The following is a 20,412-nucleotide window of genomic DNA, read 5'->3' on the forward strand; positions in this document are numbered from 1 at the left end:
AATAATTATACTCTTACATATAAGTCTACCTTATTGCCTCTTACTATACTCTCCTTCACATGGAAGTCTTTTACTAAGTACCACTTATCATCGCCAAAACTTAGGCTCCGTTAGTTAAATTTTCTTTTGTTTACCATTAACAAAACTGTTGAGGTGCAACAATGCAACTCTGCTTACTTGGATGGCTCTTAGAACATGACTTGCGGGGTGAGATTTCGAAGGCCATAAAAGGATTTGACTTTCCTCACTAGACATTAATTGGTTTTTAAATGAAATGATTAAAGGTTCGATCCAACAAATGATATCAGAGCTAGGATTATAGATTTGAGTCGTGTGAGTGTCATTTTGAGTGAGAGATTGTTGAGGTGCAACAATGCCACGCTACTCAATTGGATGGCTCTTAGAACATGCATTACGAGGTGCGATTTCAAATACTGTTTTTAGATGAGATGGTCAAAAACACGATCCAACAAAAACAAATATATTATTAAAGTGATAAATCTAGACCGAATTATATTATATATTAAACAATTATTTTTCATTACACATATATTCAATAATAATAATAATAATAACACAATTCCGTGATGGGCTTAAACGCTCTCCCTTCTCGACTGCCTCGGACTCGTACGTCAATCCCATGTGCACTCCCACGTGCCAGTGCTTGTCCAAGCGTATGGAAACATGTTTCAACTTTTGGACTATTTTGCCGAAAACATGGACTAGCCGACCATTTTTCAATACGTTTTTAGAGCGAATCCAACGATAATAAATTAAAAAACGTTTTTTTTTTTTTTTTTAAGCTCAAATTTTGCTTCTCGCTGCAACTTTGGGGGACAATTGTAACCTACATGCCTAGGCGGGCCACCATGTACGTGCCTCCCTCTAATCCGCACCCTTGATATTGTCACAAGAGAGCGACGGCCGTCTGATCAGGGTGAGAAAATCCAGAAGGACTAGAAGGCCACACCCACCCAACCCACCAAAAGATCTAGCCATATCCACTTGCAGACCGTATAAAAGTGTCTTTAACTCATCTGGACCGTACATTTGGCAGATGATTTTGATTGAAGTTGTGTCCAATCTATCCATCATGGGTTTCAGATACTTTGATGGATGGCGTTTAAAAGTGGGTTTTTTCCAAAAGAGGACACGTCACGTGGTTCATTTTCACGGCCTTTAAAACCCGCGGAAAGAGCCTTTGAGAAACGCAATCAACGGTTTTATAGTCAATGTTAGGTTTGGACAATAAAGAATGATTAGTCAACTCAATCTCAAAAATTTGAATTTTTGTTTAGAAACTTTTTGAAAATCGTCAACACTCGTGTAAATGAAAAAAGAATTTAATCAGCAACTGAAGAAGTCTTTCTCCATATATATATATATATAAAATAATAGTATTTATATTGAAAATTCACCAATGAAAAATGCTTCTGGACCTACAAAGAAAACCATACCCTTAAGAAATAAATGTAGTGGCATATCAAATTTGAAAAAACAAAAAACACCCCACTTTAATGGTGCCTTCTTTTGAAAAATGTGAGATGATAACGAATATCGAGCGAATTGTCAAGCCATCATTTATTGATGGCAAAATTTCATTTATTATTATTTGTTTTTAGGCGAAAGTCGATATAACTCTTTCAAATTACCACTTAATTGACAATGTTTCCCTTTAAACTTTTAATTGTGACAATTTTTTTCTCAAACTATCAAAAATTGTCAATGTTTCCCCCAATGACGAAACTACCCTTAGTAAAATAAAAACAAAAAATACTAAAACGTCTAGAAAAAAACCTAAAACTAAAATAAATAAATAAATCCAAAGGGTGGCAAATTTAAAATTTTTTAAAAAAAATCCATTGCATAAGAAAAAAATTCAATTTTTTTTTTTTTATGAAAAATATTTTTTTAATAACTTTTAAAAATAAAAATTTCTGTTTTAAAAAAAAATTAACAATTTTCGTTTAAGAAAATAAAAATTTCCGTTTCTTTTAAATAAAATTTTCGTTTAAAAAATAATAATCTTTTTTTTTTTAAAAAAAAATTTATTTTATTTATTTTTTGAATTTATAGGGGTATTTTTGTCTTATTGAGATATACATAGGGGCATTTTTATCTTTTTGCTAGCCTTAGGGAAGACATTGACAATGTTTTGGTAGTTTGAGAAGGACATTGTCACAATTGAAAGTTTGGAGGGTACATTGTCAATTGAGTGGTAGTTTGAGGGGTATATATGGACTTTACCCATGTTTTTATGAATAAGGGTAGAAATTATATTTTTATTTTATAACTATTTTATTTTATTTTTTGTGAGGAATACAACTTTGAGCACAACGCTCTAAAGGGATAATGTCTAAAATACAATTAGAGACTTCCTTAATAAGGATATGTTCCACGTTATAGGATAATGCTTCTTTTGCTAGATAATGAGCTGGACTATTGAGATGCGGTCGAACATAGTTAACCTTCTAGTTTTGTAAATTATTTAACATTTCTTGAGCCTCCTCAATAAGGTTTTCATATCGATTCTAATTTCTTCTATTTTTATTGAGTGCCTACACCACTTGGAAGGCGTCGCCTTCCAGAACCACCTTGTAAAAACATAGTTCCTAACACAACTTAATAACCTTTAATGCTGCAGCTACCTCCGCAATATCGGGCTCATTTTATTGACAACTAACTGTTACGATTTCTATAAAGCCTCCATCGAAAGCGATCATGAATTGAATCTCCAGCAAATTATCCGTGAATTTCAAGTTATTTAAGTTTCTAGCAATTTCTAAATTCTACAAAAAAAATTCTCAGTTTGAAAAACCTACCAATCCTCGATAATTACTTTTTTTTTAACTGAACATTGAAAAAGAATGCTATGCAAGAAGCCAAAAAAACCGTGGTCAAGTTTCCCAACGACGGCGTTTTGACCTCGCAACTCTATCCGCCAATAAAATAATACCTACAAGCCAACTCTTCTGCGACAAAACTTCAAGTACTGAAACCCAGACAAGGGTTCTCTTGTTTGGTAGCTGTTGTCTGCCGCATCCCCATTTTGAATCTCTCTCCCTCTTCACACCTTTCACACCCCTCCCTTTCCCTTTTATATATTCACCTCCACAGCGCTCTCTTTTCCTGCACTTTCCCACCTTTTTTTTCCCAGCAACCAATCACTGGTTTATCTGACATGGCTGTGGCTTCCAGAGGAAGATCGGCGACAGAGCTTCAAGTCCCGACCAAGTGGAGGGACAGAGAGGCGAGCCCAGAGAGGACCAAGGTTTGGACCGAGCCTAAGCTCAAGCCAGCCGAGAAAAGGTCTGTCGCTGTTGTGTACTATCTCTCCAGGAATGGCCAGCTCGAGCACCCTCACTTCATGGAGGTCCCTCTTTCCTCTCCCGAAGGTCTCTATCTCAGAGGTAATGCGCGGAGTAAAAGAAACATTCGTTTTTTGAGTTTCTCTTTGATTGCCGAGAAAACTAGGAAATTTTCGATTTATATAGTACTGTGTATGATTGATTTTACACTCTGTTTGGCTGCTGAGAAAATGGAAGAAAAAGAAAGGAAAATGCGAAATTGAGTTAATTGACCCTCGTTATGCGAAACAAGTATCAGCTAAGCTCACATTATCGGTTTCTCCGTCGCTCTCAAACATGAGAGTTTCAGCATTGAGGACTTCAATCAAATTTCTTTTCTGTTTTTTCTGTATATAATCGGCAACCAAACAGAGCCTAATTCACTCTCTATATATCTTCAGATGTCATCAACCGCTTGAATCTCCTCCGAGGCAAGGGTATGGCTAGCGTGTACTCGTGGTCATCCAAACGGTACACTCACTGACTCCCTGAGCCGTTCGGTCTAATTATTGACTCAGTTTTGCAATGTGTATCTTGATTGCGATTTTCTCATTTCAGGAGCTACAGAAACGGCTTCGTTTGGCACGACCTCGCAGAGAACGATTTCATATATCCAGCGCACGGCCAAGAGTACGTTCTCAAGGGGTCGGAGCTCCTCGACCCGTGCCTGAACCGTAAGCTCCACGAAACGGCATCTTCGCGATCGCTGAGGCCGCCGGAGACGGACAAGTCCGGCGAGGATCCCGATTACCCTCTGATCACTCGGCGGAGAAACCAGTCGTGGAGCTCGATCGATCTCAACGAGTACAAGGTCTACAAATCCGAATCGTCCGGCGAGTCCGCCGGAAAAGCTGCTGCCGACGCGTCGACTCAGACCGACGACAAGCGACGAAGGCGCAGACCAGTCAGAGAGAAAGAACAAGTAGAAGAAGAAGAAGACGAACGAGAAGAGAAAGGTCAACAGGAAATGTGTCAGAGTCAAAGCACGGAGCTGAGCAGGGGCGAGATTTCGCCTCCGCCGTCCGATTCGAGTCCCGAAACCCTAGAATCTTTAATGAAGGCCGATGGACGGCTGGTGCTTGGTTCAGCTGGCGCGAATGAGGACAATTCGAATCGGACGGTTGAGATATGTCCAAGTGGGAGAATGAAGGCTTCGTCTGTTCTGATGCAGTTGATATCGTGCGGTTCGATGTCGTTCAAGGACTGTGGGCCCACGCCAGCTAAGGACGAGGGTTTCTCGTTGATTGGGCACTATAAGTCGAGGTTGCCCCGCGGAGCAGCGAATAATCAGGCTGGGACTTCGTCGAGAATTTCCAGTTTTACGGGGTTAAAATTGGAAGATAAGGAGTATTTCAGCGGCAGCTTGGTTGAGACGAACAAGAAAGAGGAGATTCCAAGTTTGAAGAGGTCTTCTTCTTATAATGCAGATCGGTAGGTCACTCTGATCCCTCCCATAATATTGCTTTACAGTTTACAGCTTTCTTTTTTTGTTTGCCAGTTGGAGAGAATCACATGCTCACAGACCCACAGTACATATAAGGTTGATATAACCAACCTTCACACTTCCAGCTCCTCTAATTATTGGGCATCTTTGGCTGTAGAGTATGACTTGCACACAGTTCAACTGTTATGTCACAAGGGAAAGTTAATAATATGTATCGGGTAAATATTAATTCGACTCGTTTAATTATACATGCATTTGGGTTCATTTGAGTTTACAAATCATATAAAAAATTATTAACATTTGATATTGCGTGTGAAATTCGTATCATATGATGATTGAAACATCAATTCTTATTTGCTAATTTTGTATTGGTTGGCAAGTAACCCTAAACTTAATAAGCATTTTATGAAAAGCTGATTTTATTAATGCTATTATGGCATGGCATGTGAGTTGTAATAAATTGCCCATCATTGGTTTCTAGTTTTTGAATTCTTATTTGTTTTTTTGTTTTTGTTTTTGTCGGTTTGCTTTCTTTCTCTTCCCAAAATATGTAACACTATCAAACAATCTAAAATAGTCCTAAAACAACATTAACATACATACATAACAGTGATAACATACCCTTTTTTATTTTTATTAGCATGAATTTGAACAGTCTTATTTTCAACAGTTTCTGTAATGTATTGTATGGATTTTGTGAAGACGACAATTTTTGTCATCGAACAACGTATGTTTATTATGTTAGTCAATTGATCGATTAAGGTTATTGAAAGCAACGACTCTTATGCTTACAGTAAACAATAAGCATAACACAAAATCGGAAGGGAAATTTTTTCTTTAGGAAAGCGATCTGTTTTGTTGTGTTGTTTGGGAAAGAGGCAGTGATGGAATAAATGCTGATTTGAAGTTTCACTCAGCCGGTGGCTCCGCCAGTCCGTCTCTCTGCTTACAAGCAAACCCTTTTTCTGGGATTTTGGGTCAGATGACTTTTTGATTCACCCTTTTGGCCTTGGCATTGAATTTGAATTCTGAGATTCGTACGGGGATTCTTCAGAAATGGCCAGCTTGGCGCTGGCTGCCATTCACTTTGCTCCTGCTGCACAAATTTACTGCGACTGTGATATATCATATATCCCTTCTGTTACTCACCCTCCAAATTCATTGAGCATATCTAAACCCCATTTCCCACCACGTGAGGAACCCGAAGTTGAGCCCAGAGAATTTAAGTCGCATTGAAAAAAAGTCACTGGGGGCCAGCAGTACATTAAAAATCCTGTAAAGCTGGCTGGGCCTCGTGGGTCTTGCTCCAATGAGTTGACTTTCTTTTTTGGGGGGCAATGATTTTGATATGAATTTGTTTGCAGGAGTTCCCAATTGCAATTAGCGGAAGGAGAGGCGGAGGGGGTGAGCACAAAATGCATCCCGAGGAAACCGAAGACGGTGCCAGCAAAGAAAGACGGTAACATTGACAGCTCTTGTATGGCGGCCGGTGGTAGCAGTCAACGAGGGAGCAAAAGACTTGACGCCTAACCTAGCCATTGTGTATTGTAGTTTGTACTTTTGTAACTGAAAACTAAGAACAAGAGCTTAAAAGAGGGAGAAAAAAAAAATATATGGTATGATATCGAAAAAGATGGGCGAAATTTGTGGTGGGTGCATTTTGCAAGTCACGGCAAGGCGAGGGAGGGGGCACAAGCATTGAGGGGGGTAAAGTGAAAGGAATCTTGAGAAGAAAGCTCTCTCGGTTGTCAAAATTTGGGGGCCTTGGGGTTAGAGAAAGGAAGGGAGGAGGGTCAAATTTGGGTTTAATTTATGGTGATCGGCACTAACCCCTAGCGTTTACCTTTTTTGACCGTCTAATTTGACTTTAAAACATGGGATTTGAGCACGCACGTTCATGTGATGTGAGATCACGGCTGAATTTGGTTCTTGTGGCCGACATGGTTTTGAGGGTATTGAGGTTGGAGATTTGGTGCTACCAAGAAAGTCATCTTGTGGCATGTTTGGTAATGTCAACTTAATTTCGCATAGGTATTTGTAAAGCACTTTTTTTTTTATTGAGTTTTTTTAATGGTTTAAATTTAATTTAAGTAGGTAGTGATATTAAAGTTGGGACATTGAAAAAACTTAGAAGACGCGGTTTAATTATTATTATTACTATTATTTTTATTTCAACTTGGGCTTGGGCTTCACATACGATTAGCAGCACAAAAGAAGCACAACCATTACTCCCTCCATTCCCATAAAAGTGCTTGGACAAAATCCTCTCCACCCCATGAACATTGGTCCCCTCCTGTTGGGTTTCTCAAGGCCGATTTTGATGCAGGCATCAAGCTTGGGTTCGTAGTAACTGCAGCCACCATAAGCAACGAAGGTGGTGAGATTATACAAGCAGAAACAATACACCTGCCCTTTTGGAAACCAATACTGGTGAGGCTCATGCTGCTTCCCAAGGTAGCCATTCCCTTATTCTTGAAGGAAATTCACTGCTGGTCATAACGAATGCAAGAGAGCACACTTTTTGGCAAAATGGCCCCCCGTTTTAACCAATATTTTGGAAACTTTTCCTCTTTCCTCTTTCAGATTCAATAGCGGCAAAGATCCCCTCTTCTACTAAAAATGAAAAGAAAAATAACTATTAAGCCTGAAGTCCAAGTCAACCATGGGTTCTACCCAAAAAAAGAAGCCCAAGCTCTGACCAAGGAAGAGGAGAGCAAAAACCCCAAGGCCCAAGTAGGAAGCACAAACACGGCCAACATCCAAAACCAAGAAAAGAAGTACTTAGTACTTACTAAAAAGAAAGAGAGAACTTCAATTAGGACATTGCATTTTAAGAAGATTCTTTAAATTTTAAAAACTCTTAATTTCACATCTCAAACTTTTAATTGGATGCAATTATCCCTCTCCGTTAATTTTTGTAGTTAAACCATAATGGAAATCACTAAAAAGACCAAATTATCCTTCTTAAAAAAAAAAAAAATTTCAATTTGAAATTAAGTCTAAATTTAGAATTTTATAAAATTTTTAGGGCTATAAAAGTCATTTCATCACTTTTAACATCCAAAAATTGACGGAGGTGGTAGATTGCATCAAATTGAAAGTTCGGGAGGTGAAATTAAAAGTTTTGAAATTTGGATAATCTTTTCAAATCGCGTGAGAGTTTAGGGTTCTCCGTGAAGTTTGCCCAAAAAGAAAATAAAAGAAATGTAAAGTATATTTAAATTCAATTTTCAATCCTCTCTCTACTTCTTCTTCTTCTTCTTCTTATTATTATATATTTTTTAATGTGTAACAAATAACTTCAAATATTTTTCTTTTGCACCACACTTAGGTTCCATTTGTTTCGATGCAAGCGAAATCATTTTTCACAAAAAAAATATATTTTTTTGGTGTTTGGCGCATATGAAAAATTAGCGACGACATCAAAAAAAAGGTTAGTGACTTTCAACGAAGTCTAATGGCGACCCTTGGCGACTGTAGGAGGACTTTAGCGGCAACAAAAAATGAATTGCAAGAGAGTGTGTGCAAGAAGGAGAAATTTAAACATGAAAAATTGTTTAAGGTTAAAAAAAAAATTACAAAAATTTAATAAGGTTTTCTTGGTCAATTGAAAATTTGGTTTGACCACGATTTCACTCGTACCAAACATTGAAGAAAAATGGTTTTTAAAAAAGATCTTATGTCGAAACAAATGGAGTCTTAGTTAAAAAGGAGGAGACTACATGGGTGAATATCGTTTGTAATACAACTCGATGATAAATCACAATCAACCATTCGATTGGTGCTCGTAAAAAAAGAAAAAGAAAAGATAGAGACAATAACTGATTTTGATTCACATCTCCCTAGATATATGACAATTGTACATGAGTAATACTATGAGCATGTTTGAGATAAGAAGGATTAGAGTTTAGTCCTCCTTAAAATCTTTCAAAATGTGATGTGACATTTAAAATCATCGATAGATCAAAATTTAGTAATGATCATCTCAAATTTAATGGTAATTTTAAAAGTCATATCATATTTAGCAGGACTCTAGTCCTCCTTATATTATTATTCGATTGGAGTAATAAAACTTGCGTTACGGAAATAGAGCTTTTGAGTCAAAATAACGCTTTTTAATAAAAATTTCATTTTTAAGCTTTTGCTAAAAGTGTGTTTTGGCCATTTTTATATTTTTTGAACTCTTAAAAGTGCTTTCAATTATTTTTACAAAACGAGTAATTTTTTCTTTAAACAGACTTTTAGGCCCTTCAAACGTACACCCAAACATGCCCTAGTAAGTATTACCCAAACAATCAAAATTACTTTCACATTTATTCCACATCATAACAATCTTCAAGCAACAAAAACACCATTTAAAAAAAAATTCACTTAAATTAAAAATTGAGAAATGCTAAGGATCAATTTTTTTTTTTTTTTTTTTTTTTTTTTTTCCTATATTTTGTAAAATCTCATTTTACAAATCAACCATTAATTTATAGACTTGTGTGCACCATACATAAGATAATGATAGAAAAAATATAGAACAAATATAAACAACTTATTTACTATTAACATTTCTCTTAAAAATTCCACCGCCAAATGACAGCAAAGAGGAAAGGTTTAAATTGCTTTTGTCACATTGTTGCCTTTACTGAGTTGTCAGCTTAGAAAAAGGTCTTCTTTATTGAACAGCCTACTACATAAATGAACCTTACCAAATCGCATTATTCATTATATCTACTTTTAACTCTATTAGGTTTTTTAAAGCTTTTATTAGGACGATCTCCTTTTTTTTGTTTTTTGTTTTTTCCTTTTCTTTTCAAATATATATATATATATATATATATATATATATATATGAGTAATGGTAAGTACCATATTTTTATCTTCTTAAAATCTTCCTAAAGCTGTTGTGGCTTTTAAAATCACCATTGGATCAAAATTCAAATAATGATGATTTTAAAAACCACATCAACTTTAGTAAGATTTTAAGATGATAAAAAAATAGTACCTAGCATTACTCTATACACACATATATATATAGCAAAAGATATATTATGTTTTTTAACGCAACAAATACACGTGTCTCCAAATTAACATAATCACCTCCTGTCCTCAAGGAGTAGCTCAATCGGTTGTAGACCACGTCTCGTGAAGTGGAGGTTACTAATTCGAATCCCTCCTCTCCCTTCACATTCCTTTGTGTGGACATGTCAACAGAAAAAAATAAAAAAAAAACCACCCCCTAATAGTTTTGCATTTTTTTTTTAAATTTTTATATATTTTTTATTATAAAAGAGATGTGTCCAATTATTATTAATGCTGATATAGCACTCTAATGATTTTCATAAAAGTTTTAAACTGAAATTCGGGGTGAGAGTTATTTGCTATTTGCTATCATTAAAGTTTTTTAAATAATAAATTACAAATTGATATAATAATATCATGGACTAATTTTACAAATTTTTTCAAAAAATTTTGTGTTGGTAGAAGACCTATTGCAAGAATCAGAGAGCAAGATCTTCCTTTCTCAAACATCTAGGAGAAAAAATAAATACAAAAAAGTAATGGCTCATCCGCTGTAAATGCATGCGCAGAACTATGATATGACTCTGGAAAAGGAGATTGAAAAAATATTTTGTCAGACAATTCAAATCAATTGTTGGACGAAAAGCATATTTCGTTGGAAGATTTTCTTTTTTGTTTTTTTTAAGTGACGTTGGAAGAAATTCAAATAAAATAAAATTTTGTTAAGGTCATTATAGTAATTTAAAAATTCAAATAAAAAATATATATTTATATATTTATTTTGATAACTACCTGTCCAACTTTTTCCCTACTTTATTGTCCACTTTAATATTGTCCTTTCTTTTCTTTTCTCTTATTGCTATTATTATTTTTTTCATCTTCATATATCTCTCTCTCTCTCTCTCTCCAAGATTGACCATCTTTTTCTTTTGGTTTAATCTTAATCTTTTTTTTTTTTTTATAAGTAAGTTTAATCTTAATCTATGATAAAAATAAATTTGAGGAAAATTCAGTCAAGAAGTTGTACTTAAAGTTAATCGGTACACTAATAACCATAATATACCACCATATTTCATAACCGACATTTATAGCAGCTTACTTTATCGACTATGATGCGTCCAATTCCATATTCAACGTAGTAGTTGCATTTGATGCTAAATAATACAAATTTTAATAAAATTCATTCTTAAAAATCATTTACAAGGAAAAGATGTCAAGAAACTTATATAAATATAATTAAGAGACACTTGAAAAATAGATGTAACATAAACTCAACCAAATCAAGCAAAGCTCTACAGCTACTCACAAAAAAGGCAAAAAAAAAAAAAAAAAAATACAACCTCTAAAGCTAGACTTGTCTCTGGGCAATCTAAATGTGAAGTGAGAGAAGAGTATCACTACCAAGGACCAATGTCCATGTCTCTCACTTGGATTGCCACATTGTCTTAAACAGCCACCAAACCACATGTGTTGCTTAGATTTTGCATCAGTTACCCACAAATAGCTTCTCTATCTCTCTCTCTCTCTCTCTCTCTCTCTCCTATTTCAAGCTTCAACAAGCTCTTTCTTTTCTTGCATGCTTCAAACACTTGCACAGACCTACGCATAGAAACAGCTATTAACACACTGCAAGTCTGCAACTAACAATCTTCTTTGCATGCTACGACCCTCTACATCTTTCATCATTCTTTCATGATCTTCCTGTGCTTGCGGTAAATGTTTTTGCGTTATCTCGAATGGGTATTGCCTTTTCTGTGAATTCTTAATACAGTTTTTTTTTTTTTTTGGGTCTGATTATGGTTGCTTGAAGCAGGTAGGTTTCTGGGTTTTGGTTCGATTGGGTTGTTTCCACTTATGGGTCCTGTAAGAGGGTCCAGAAAGAGGAAAAAGACAGAGAAGAAGCATGAAGAAAATGCTTCTGCTTCTGGGTCCCCTGAGGAGGGGCCTCTAGATTGGTGGGATGAGTTCTCGAGGAGAATTAATGGTATTTCTTCTCTGAGATTATGATTGTTTTTCAGCTTCTGTTTTGTTTTGTTTTTTCTTCATTTATGATGTGTTGATGTTGTTCTTGATGATCATTCTTGGTATAATGGGTATGTAGCTTTCTATCTATATTTGATGGATGGTTCGTGGATTGAATTTAATTTTGTCTAATTCAATTGAGTTTATGCTTTATTTTTTATACAGCTGAAATATAGGAGAACATTATGTAAATAAGAAGGATTATTCCTAATCTGACTTTAAACTCGTCCCTTCACCAAATATTCTGGTTTTATTGTCTTATGGAATGCAGGAAACGATAAGGCTATCTTAAAATTAATGAGCATGTAATTAACTTTCACACAAGAATGGTATATTTGTCGTTGGATAATGCTTGTGGATTATGTTTATGTTTTAGAGTACATTTAATTTTAGGTATGTTATCTAATGGCTCGGCCAGAGACTCAAAGTATATAACTTATTTTGAATAGGTAAGAAATTTGAGAATAGCTGATTATCTTACTTCGCCTGAGATAAGAAAGGAGAATATCTACAGAGCTTATTCTTATGTTTTGAAGCTGTGTCGGGTTTGAAGATAAAATTAGCCAAGTCGGAATTGGTTCCTGCTGGAAATGTTGATAATGTGACTGAGTTGGCTGGGATTTTGGGCTGTGGGGTTGTGTCTTTGCCATTAAAATATCTTGGTCTTCTGTTAGGGGCTTCCCAAAAGGCCAAGCATATATGGGATGGTGTTATTGAAAATATAGAATGTTAGTTGGCTAGTTGTAAAAGGTTGTATTTGTCTGAGGGTGGTAGGCTTATCCTTATCAAGAGCTCCATTTCTAATTTACCTACGTATTTCATGTCCCTCTTTTCTCTCCCTATGGGTGTTTCAAATTGTATAGAGAAGCTTCAACACAATTTTTTATGGGGTGGGCTTGGCGAGAGTTCAAATATCACTTGGTGGTTTGGTCCAAGGGTTGTACGCCAATTTTTAAGGGAGGGCTTGGGGATTAGAAACTTGTTGAGGTTCAATCATGTTCTCTTAAGTAAATGGCCTTGTCACAATGGGCTTGAGAGAGAAGCTTGGTGAAGAGAGGTGATGGACGCTACATATGGAAGTTCATGGGGAGGTTGGTGCTCTAGGGAGCCTGTTGGGGCGTATGGGATGGGGTTGTGAAATAATATTAAGAGGGGTTGGGGAAGTTTTCAAGTCATACTAGATTTGAGGTGGGAAATGGCTCCAAGGTTAGATTTTGACATGATCTATGGTGTGGGGATATGGTTCTTAAAGAAGCTTTTTCGAGTTTACTTACTATTGCATGCGCTAATGATGCTTTTGTTGCGGATCACATGGAAATTCTTGAAGGTACCATTAAGTGGAACGTGAGATTTGTTAGAGCGGCTCATGTTTGAGAGGTGAATGTCTTTGCTCGTTTTTCCAGGTATTGTATTTAGGGAGAGTGAGAAGGGAAGGCGAAGACAAGCTATGGTGGGTTACCTCCAAAAGAGGGTTGTTTGGTGTTAAATCCTTTTATAGTGTCATGAGTTGTAATGATGGTTTTCGCTTCCCTTGGAGAGTGTTTGGCGGACTAAGGCTCCATTGAGGGTGACCTTTTTTGTTTGGTTGGCGGTCCTAGAGAAGATCCTTACCATGGACAAGCTCTGAAAGGGGCACGTCATTGTGGTCAATAGGTTTTGTATATGTAAAAGAAATTGGTAGTTTGTGGATCATATTCTTCTTCATTGTGAGGTTACTTGTGCTATGTGGAATGTTTTCTTTAGTTGGTTTGGGTTGTCTTGGGTTATACTTAAACAAGTAGTCGACTTGTTTGCTTGTTGACTGCCGACAGTTCTCAGAGTGTTGTTGCGTGGAAAATGGTACCTTCGTGCCTTTTGTGGTGTCTTTGGAGGGAAATGAATAATAGAAGTTTTGACGACTGTGAGAGGACTTTGAAGGAAATTAAATCTTTATTTTTCAATACCCTGAATCTTTGATAGCTGCTTTTGTTTTTACTTTGGTGATTAGTTAACATGATTTGCTTGTTCTTTTTGCTCCTACTAGTTAGGTGCCTTCTTTTGTATTATCCTTGTATATCTGGAGCGCCTTACACTTTTAATGATATCTCAATTACTTGTTATAAAAAAGAAAGGAAAATAAAAATGAAACCCATACTTGGATGATAATAGTATGAACTGTTCATATTGTGGAGAGTTACTACATAATGCTCTGGAGACATGTTCAATGTAGTCATAGCTTCCATCAAATTTGCTGCCTATGATATGCGGGTTTAAAAAGTAAAGATGTTTATTTTCTTTTCATGTTTCCCCATTTCTTTCTTTTGTTTTTGTTTTTGTTTTTGTTTTTTTGTTTTATTCAAAGTAGTCAAATTATCATTATAGTTTTGAGAGGTTGTAATATACAATTTATATTTTTTTCATTTTTTGAAGGAAATTTGATAAATCAATACAATGAATCTTACAAGAAAAATAAAAATTCTCAGATGTTTTACCTTTAGAGTTGGAAATGAAACCTTTAGAGTTGGAAATGAAATTTTTTTTCAATCGTTACTTGAAGTGGAGAATCAATAGGCACTCTGTTACTAAAAGGTGGAACTGGTTGTTGAGAGGCCAATTATAACAACTGGAGAAGGAAACGTTCAAAAATAAGAATCAATAGCTTATGTAGGCAAGAGAAAGTTTTTGTTTACTATACCACCCACAAGTTTTTCGATTGATTCTGTTCTGGCCGCCCTGTTGCCTAAGCATATGATGGTTGATTTTCTGCATAGTGCATATAACATAGATCCTCAGGTGCGAGAGGATCGACTCTTGTGGTGAGTCATCGTCAAAGCCAAGACCCACCAACAGGAAAGAGGTTAGCTCAGAATCATTTAAAGGTTGATCAAGTGCTACAAAGGTGTCAACAAGGTTGGTGAATTTTTGAAAGTAATCCGCAATGGACCAATTTCCTTTCTTCAAAGTGGCGAGTTGGTAGTGGATTTGCATAGTACAGGCTCGGGAATGGGAAGTGAACATTTGTTCAAGAGTAACCCAAACATCCCGTGATCTAGCACATTTCACAAGTGTGAGTATGTTCTATATGAGAGAGGAAATTAAGGCACTAAGGACCTGGAGATGCCATTTCAAAAATGCTGGATTTTGTGTAATGCTGGCAGTATTGTTGCTTTTTGTGGTAATTGTCTGTGGAGGACAGACATTAGATCCATCAACAAAACCATAGAGATCTTGACTTTTTCTGTAAGGAACAATTGCATTTCCACAAGAGGTAATTGTCTCTTGTGAGCTTGTGAGGAAAAGGTAGAGTAAGATTTGTGAATTGAAGGGTGGGGCTGTGAGTGGTGGAGGTGGAATATGAAGCCATTAGATTGAGAAAGAAATGACTTTTGTCACTTATGGCGCTGATCCCATGTAAAGTTGCAACAGATTTGTGTTTGTGTTGTACTACTTCAATCAGAGTAAGCATCTTGTGTATATAACTGAGTTTGGTTACATGAATGGTCTCCTATCAAACGTAACTACATTTGAGATTATTCGTACAAATTTATGCATATAGATATAACATAGTGATCTAAACAGACATTGTAACATAGTGATCTAGATGGACATAATGTCTACTAAGTAATACAACCAGACTTTGATGTCTTTTAATGTAGATGAATGATGCTTTGAATGTGGATCTTGAAGATTATCATTAACAAATATGGTCTAAGATGCTCCATTAAGCTCTTTGCTTGTTCCTGTTCTTCAATGTGTTGGTGTCTTATGGTTGGAAATTCAAGGATACATCTGGGATTGATCTATTAAATATAGGTCAAAGAGATTTTTACTTATCCAAAGAAAAATGACATTTTTATCATTTGGAAATGTGGAAAATTGATAGCTTCCATGAGAGGTATAAGCATCAGATCAGTGCGGCAAAGTTTTGAAAGTTTCATTGTCTCTTAAATTTAAAAACAAAGAAGCAGTCAGTAACTAGTTTGTAAAATGCATGACTAATTGAAGATTTTCTTATGATGAAGATAGAGTAACATTTGCCTTCCAAGTGGCCGATAGATCATCCTAATTGTTAATAGAGATGAAAAATCATATAATTGAGAATCAACTCTATATCCACACACATGCACACACTTGAGGTTGATTTTCAGACTTCAATGTGTAATTTTCTCATCATTAGTAAGGCTGCCAATTTTAGATGATTGCTTTGTCACACAATGGAACATTTGACTCATGGGGGAAGCTCATTTTGACTCATAAAAGGATATTAAGACTGGCTGAAGAAATTTTCTTTCATCCCTTATGCTTTCAAGTTTGTGCAAAAAATCATTCAGCTTATTTTGGTGCAGTCGAGACGGTTGGATTGTTCATTTTCTTGGCTGGTTGGTTGGACTTTTAGGTATTGGTCTATTTATATGCAGTTATGAGGTTGTCGTTCTAGACAAAATTTGCAATAGTAGTTTTCTTAGTGCATGCTATTGGTGTCTGTATTAGAAGTGTTTTACTTATCTCTATTAAGTTCCTGTATTTAATGCATTCATGGTTTAGATATCCTGCTAGGAAACGGATAAATGAAATGGAGAGGAATCATTTAGGCAAAAAGGTGGGACATAATTGTCCTTCTCTTAAAAGATGAGGGTAATCGTGTCTCAATATTTACACCTTTTTCACTAAATGGCTCCTCTCCATTTCATTTGAAATGGAGCCATTTCCGTCCTGCTAATTATATCTCAAAAAACGTAATGTCGATGAAAATGCTCATTCATTGTGCATATAAGGGCAGCAAGAGGCAATTAGGAGTAGGAGCAACTGTCTTATACGTCACATTTGCTGATAGATATAATTTTAAAGGTGCATGTAGCCTAAATTTCAAAATTAGCTTACTCTGATTTGTCAAGAATCTGATTCTGCTTTTGAATATATTTTCTTGGGTAATATTTACAAAATCATTACATACCATGGCAACCGGTATTCACTGCCTCATTTCCATGCTGATAAGTGATAACTCTCAAAACACCAAGAAAAAATCATTCCCGTTTTGACCGTAGACTCGGATAAAATTTAAAATAGTCTACATGCAGTGATGCCACATATATGCATGCACAATGTGAGTGAATATGATCAATGAAGCTCTAGAGATTAGAGAATGTTATCTGGTATATTGCTGCTGTAGGACTTGCAATATATTAGTTTGGGATTCAGTTACTGGCCGCTCATTTATGAGGTCTCAATCAACCTTCACCTAGAGTAAAAATTGCAGTTCTCATTTAATTTTGAAACTTAGGTACCATTTAGTTCTTCTCCTTAAAATTCTTTTAATAACCTTTGTAACAATAACCGTTTCAACTTCTTTGTTCTGATGGTCAAGAGTAGTGTACAGTGTCATTTTTCATTTTTTGGTAATCTGAAACTTAAAATTGCTGTAGGGATTCACTAATAGTAAATATTGAAAAGAACTTCAAGGCACATATGCCTTTGATTTTGTTTCTGCTTGAAGGGAAACTTATGGCGTTCTAAAACCTTGAAACATTCAATGAACCACAAACAGCCGCCACACAGGACAAACTGCTATATGAAGCTGATGAGTTGAGAAATTAGTTACAAATGAATACCCAAGAACTCCATAAGCTTTAATGAATGATATTTAAACATAGAATACAAAAATTTCCATTGTTTTATGCAAGTGGTTCAGGACACTTACTGATGATTCCAAATGTCTGAAAACTAGGGATGGAGATAGTTTTTCCAGGTCCATTTTCCAGGTCCATTGGTAACTAGATGTCAAAGCAATGATAAACATCTCTAGGGACACCCTTTTTTTTTTTTTTTCTGAGCACGTCTCTCGGTACACTAGAAAAGCTACCTCCTACTCTGTATTGTTTGATTTTATTTATCTTCAATAGGTCTAAGTCCCATGATGTAAGTGTCAATGCACATATAGGTTTATGATTCTTATTTGCTTAGTTACTTAAAAGAAGAAAAAAGGTGAAAAAAGTTTTTATTTTTTATTTTTAAAAGGAGGGGGAAGGGAGAGAAAGTTCCTTCTCAATATCTCTCTTTCCTTGAATTTTAATTTATTTATTAATTTATCTGTTTGTTTGTGCAAACGAAGCATAATTCTGCTAAATTGTTGTACCAAACTTGAGAAATTTCGCTCCAAAATTTTGCTGAAAAGAATTTTGGAAAATTTTCAATTTTTTCCTTGCTTCATTTCTCTCCCAATTGTGAATCAAACAATGAGTCACGACAAATTGAAAATTTCTCCTCTTCCCTTCTCTCAGACAGATTTTCAACTTCTTTACTAATGAACATGCGACAGGTGCGTATTAAAAAATAAGAGGAGAATAAGACAGGTGGAGTCCTCTCATTTGAACCTCTGCTCCAGAACATTCTTGTTTAGATGGCTGTTTGTTTCTCATCTATTGACCCCTTAACCCCAAAGCAGTCTAGCATAAGAATTGGAAACTTCTTACATATATCCGTTCTGTTCATGTCTTTGTTTTTGGACAAAGTTGGACTGGGTTTTGCATATGCTGACATGATTTCCCTAATAGAAATTTGGTTAGTATAAAGTAGCAATCAATCTTGTAACTGCAAGTTTACCTCCGTATGAAGTTATGGTCAACTAAGTTGCCAAGTGATGTGAAAAAAATACTCTTACGTTATAACTCAATAGTAGTATCATGTCCTTTTCTTAGTTGTCTTCGTGTATATATCTGTAACTTTCAATGTTTTGCTAGCTCAAAATATATCATGTGTGAATTGATCCATAAATTGACTATGCTATTATATGTTTTGTATGTCTTCTGTTACCTAGTGATTTTCCTTGCTAGGAGAGGATTGAAATAGTATTGGCTCTTTTTAATATATCGTTAAATCCTACAAAGCGCATTAATCATTATTTTCTCTGCTCCACTTCTCATTGCAGGTCTTCAATCTCCATCTAAGGGTTTAGATAATAGGTTTGAATCTGTTTTTAAGATGTCCAGAAAAACCTTTGACTACATATGTTCACTTGTGAAGGAAGATATGATGGCTAAGTCTGCACATTTTGTGTTTGCAAATGGCAAGCCTATGTCGCTATGTGATTCAGTAGCTGTAGCTTTAAGAAGGCTGAGCTCTGGTGAGTCACTAGTGACAGTTGGTGATTCATTTGGGTTGAACCACTCTACTGTCTCCCAAGTGACCTGGCGGTTTGTGGAAGCCATGGAAGGAAGGGGGCTTCATCACCTGAAATGGCCTTCCACTGAACCAGAAATGGCTGAAATAAAATCTAAATTTGAGAAAATACGAGGCCTCCCTAATTGCTGTGGTGTGATTGACACAACCCACATCATGATGTGTTTGCCTCAATCGGACCCCACAAGTAATGTATGGCTTGATCATGAGAAGAATCATAGCATGGTTTTGCAGGCAATTGTGGACCCGGACATGAGGTTTCGGGACATAGTCACCGGATGGCCTGGAAAAATGAAGGATTGGTTGGTTCTTCAGAGTTCAAACTTGTACAAACTGTGTGACAAAGGAGAGAGGTTGAATGGGAAAAATTTAAAGCTCTCTGAAGGATCAGAAATAAGGGAATACATAATTGGGGATTCAGGCTATCCTTTATTGCCCTATCTTATCATCCCCTATGAAGGAAAAGAACTCCCAGAGTCGAGGGAAGAATTCAATAGGCGGCATCATGCCACTCAAATGGTGGCACAGAGGGCGTTGGCGAGGTTGAAAGAGATGTGGAGAATCATTCAAGGAGTGATGTGGAGGCCCGACAAACATAGGTTACCACGGATTATTCTCGTTTGCTGCCTGCTTCATAACATTGTTATTGACATGGAGGATGTGGCACAGGATGAAGTACCTTTGTCTCATGACCACGACTCGGGTTACCACCAACAGATTTGTGGAACCGTCGACATAAAGGGTGTTCATCTGAGAGATAAGCTGTCTCTGTACTTGTCTGGAAGGTTTCCACCTTGATTAAATTTCCATTTCTGGTATTTGATTCAGTTAGTTAAAGATTGTTGTCTTTAATTTATAAAGAGCTTCTGGGCAAGGATCTCCTTAAAATTATAAAGGGAAGTCGGATTTTTATTTTTAGTCTTTAGATATACATGCATTACAGGTTAAGATTCAAGAACAAGATGACAGGCTGAGACAAGCAGGTGAGAGCTTGAGATTTGTACTTCAAAAAACAAATTTGCACAATTCTGATAATTATTTTTCTTATGACCATCTTTTATCTTTTTGCTTTTTGCAATGTAATGTTTTTGTTTCATTTCTTGGTGCACATGAGAAGCTGGAAATGAGTTGCAATTACCTCTTCAATCTCTTTATTTTTAATGATAAAAATATATTTAGTGTTCTGAAGGCTTCCAAGTTTTGATAATTCAATGCCATGCAGGTGAGGGATGTGTACTGGGGAGGCCAAGGCCCTTAGCTTCTTCTGATCTTTTTTTTTTCCAGAAGCTATTTGCATTTCTGCATTCAGATAGCAGTGAGCAAGCTTCAATTGGTTGTGCTAACATCACTATTCAAATTATGGATGATTAAGAGCTGATAATTCATTGAACATACATTGTGCCCCAACACAAAAAAGAAAAGAAAAGAAAAGAA

The 20,412-nt window shown here is 36.0% G+C and overlaps 2 protein-coding genes across 2 annotated transcripts; both read left to right on the forward strand.

Annotated features, from left to right (window-relative positions):
- Nucleotides 1-2,945: 2,945 nt before the first annotated feature.
- Nucleotides 2,946-6,436, forward strand: LOC132164612 (protein SOSEKI 5). Its single transcript, XM_059575149.1, has 4 exons — nt 2,946-3,410; nt 3,749-3,818; nt 3,906-4,778; nt 6,156-6,436. Exons 1-4 carry the CDS (start codon nt 3,182-3,184, stop codon nt 6,319-6,321), a joined length of 1,338 nt encoding a protein of 445 aa, XP_059431132.1. The 5' UTR covers nt 2,946-3,181; the 3' UTR covers nt 6,322-6,436.
- Nucleotides 6,437-11,198: 4,762 nt separating this feature from the next.
- LOC132163813 (protein ALP1-like) lies at nt 11,199-20,074 on the forward strand. The gene is made up of 3 exons (XM_059574188.1): nt 11,199-11,513; nt 11,615-11,785; nt 18,728-20,074. Exons 2-3 carry the CDS (start codon nt 11,656-11,658, stop codon nt 19,774-19,776), a joined length of 1,179 nt encoding a protein of 392 aa, XP_059430171.1. The 5' UTR covers nt 11,199-11,513; nt 11,615-11,655; the 3' UTR covers nt 19,777-20,074.
- Nucleotides 20,075-20,412: the final 338 nt, after the last annotated feature.

This window comes from Corylus avellana, chromosome ca10, assembly GCF_901000735.1.
Source record: "Corylus avellana chromosome ca10, CavTom2PMs-1.0".
NCBI classification, from domain to species: domain Eukaryota; kingdom Viridiplantae; phylum Streptophyta; class Magnoliopsida; order Fagales; family Betulaceae; genus Corylus; species Corylus avellana.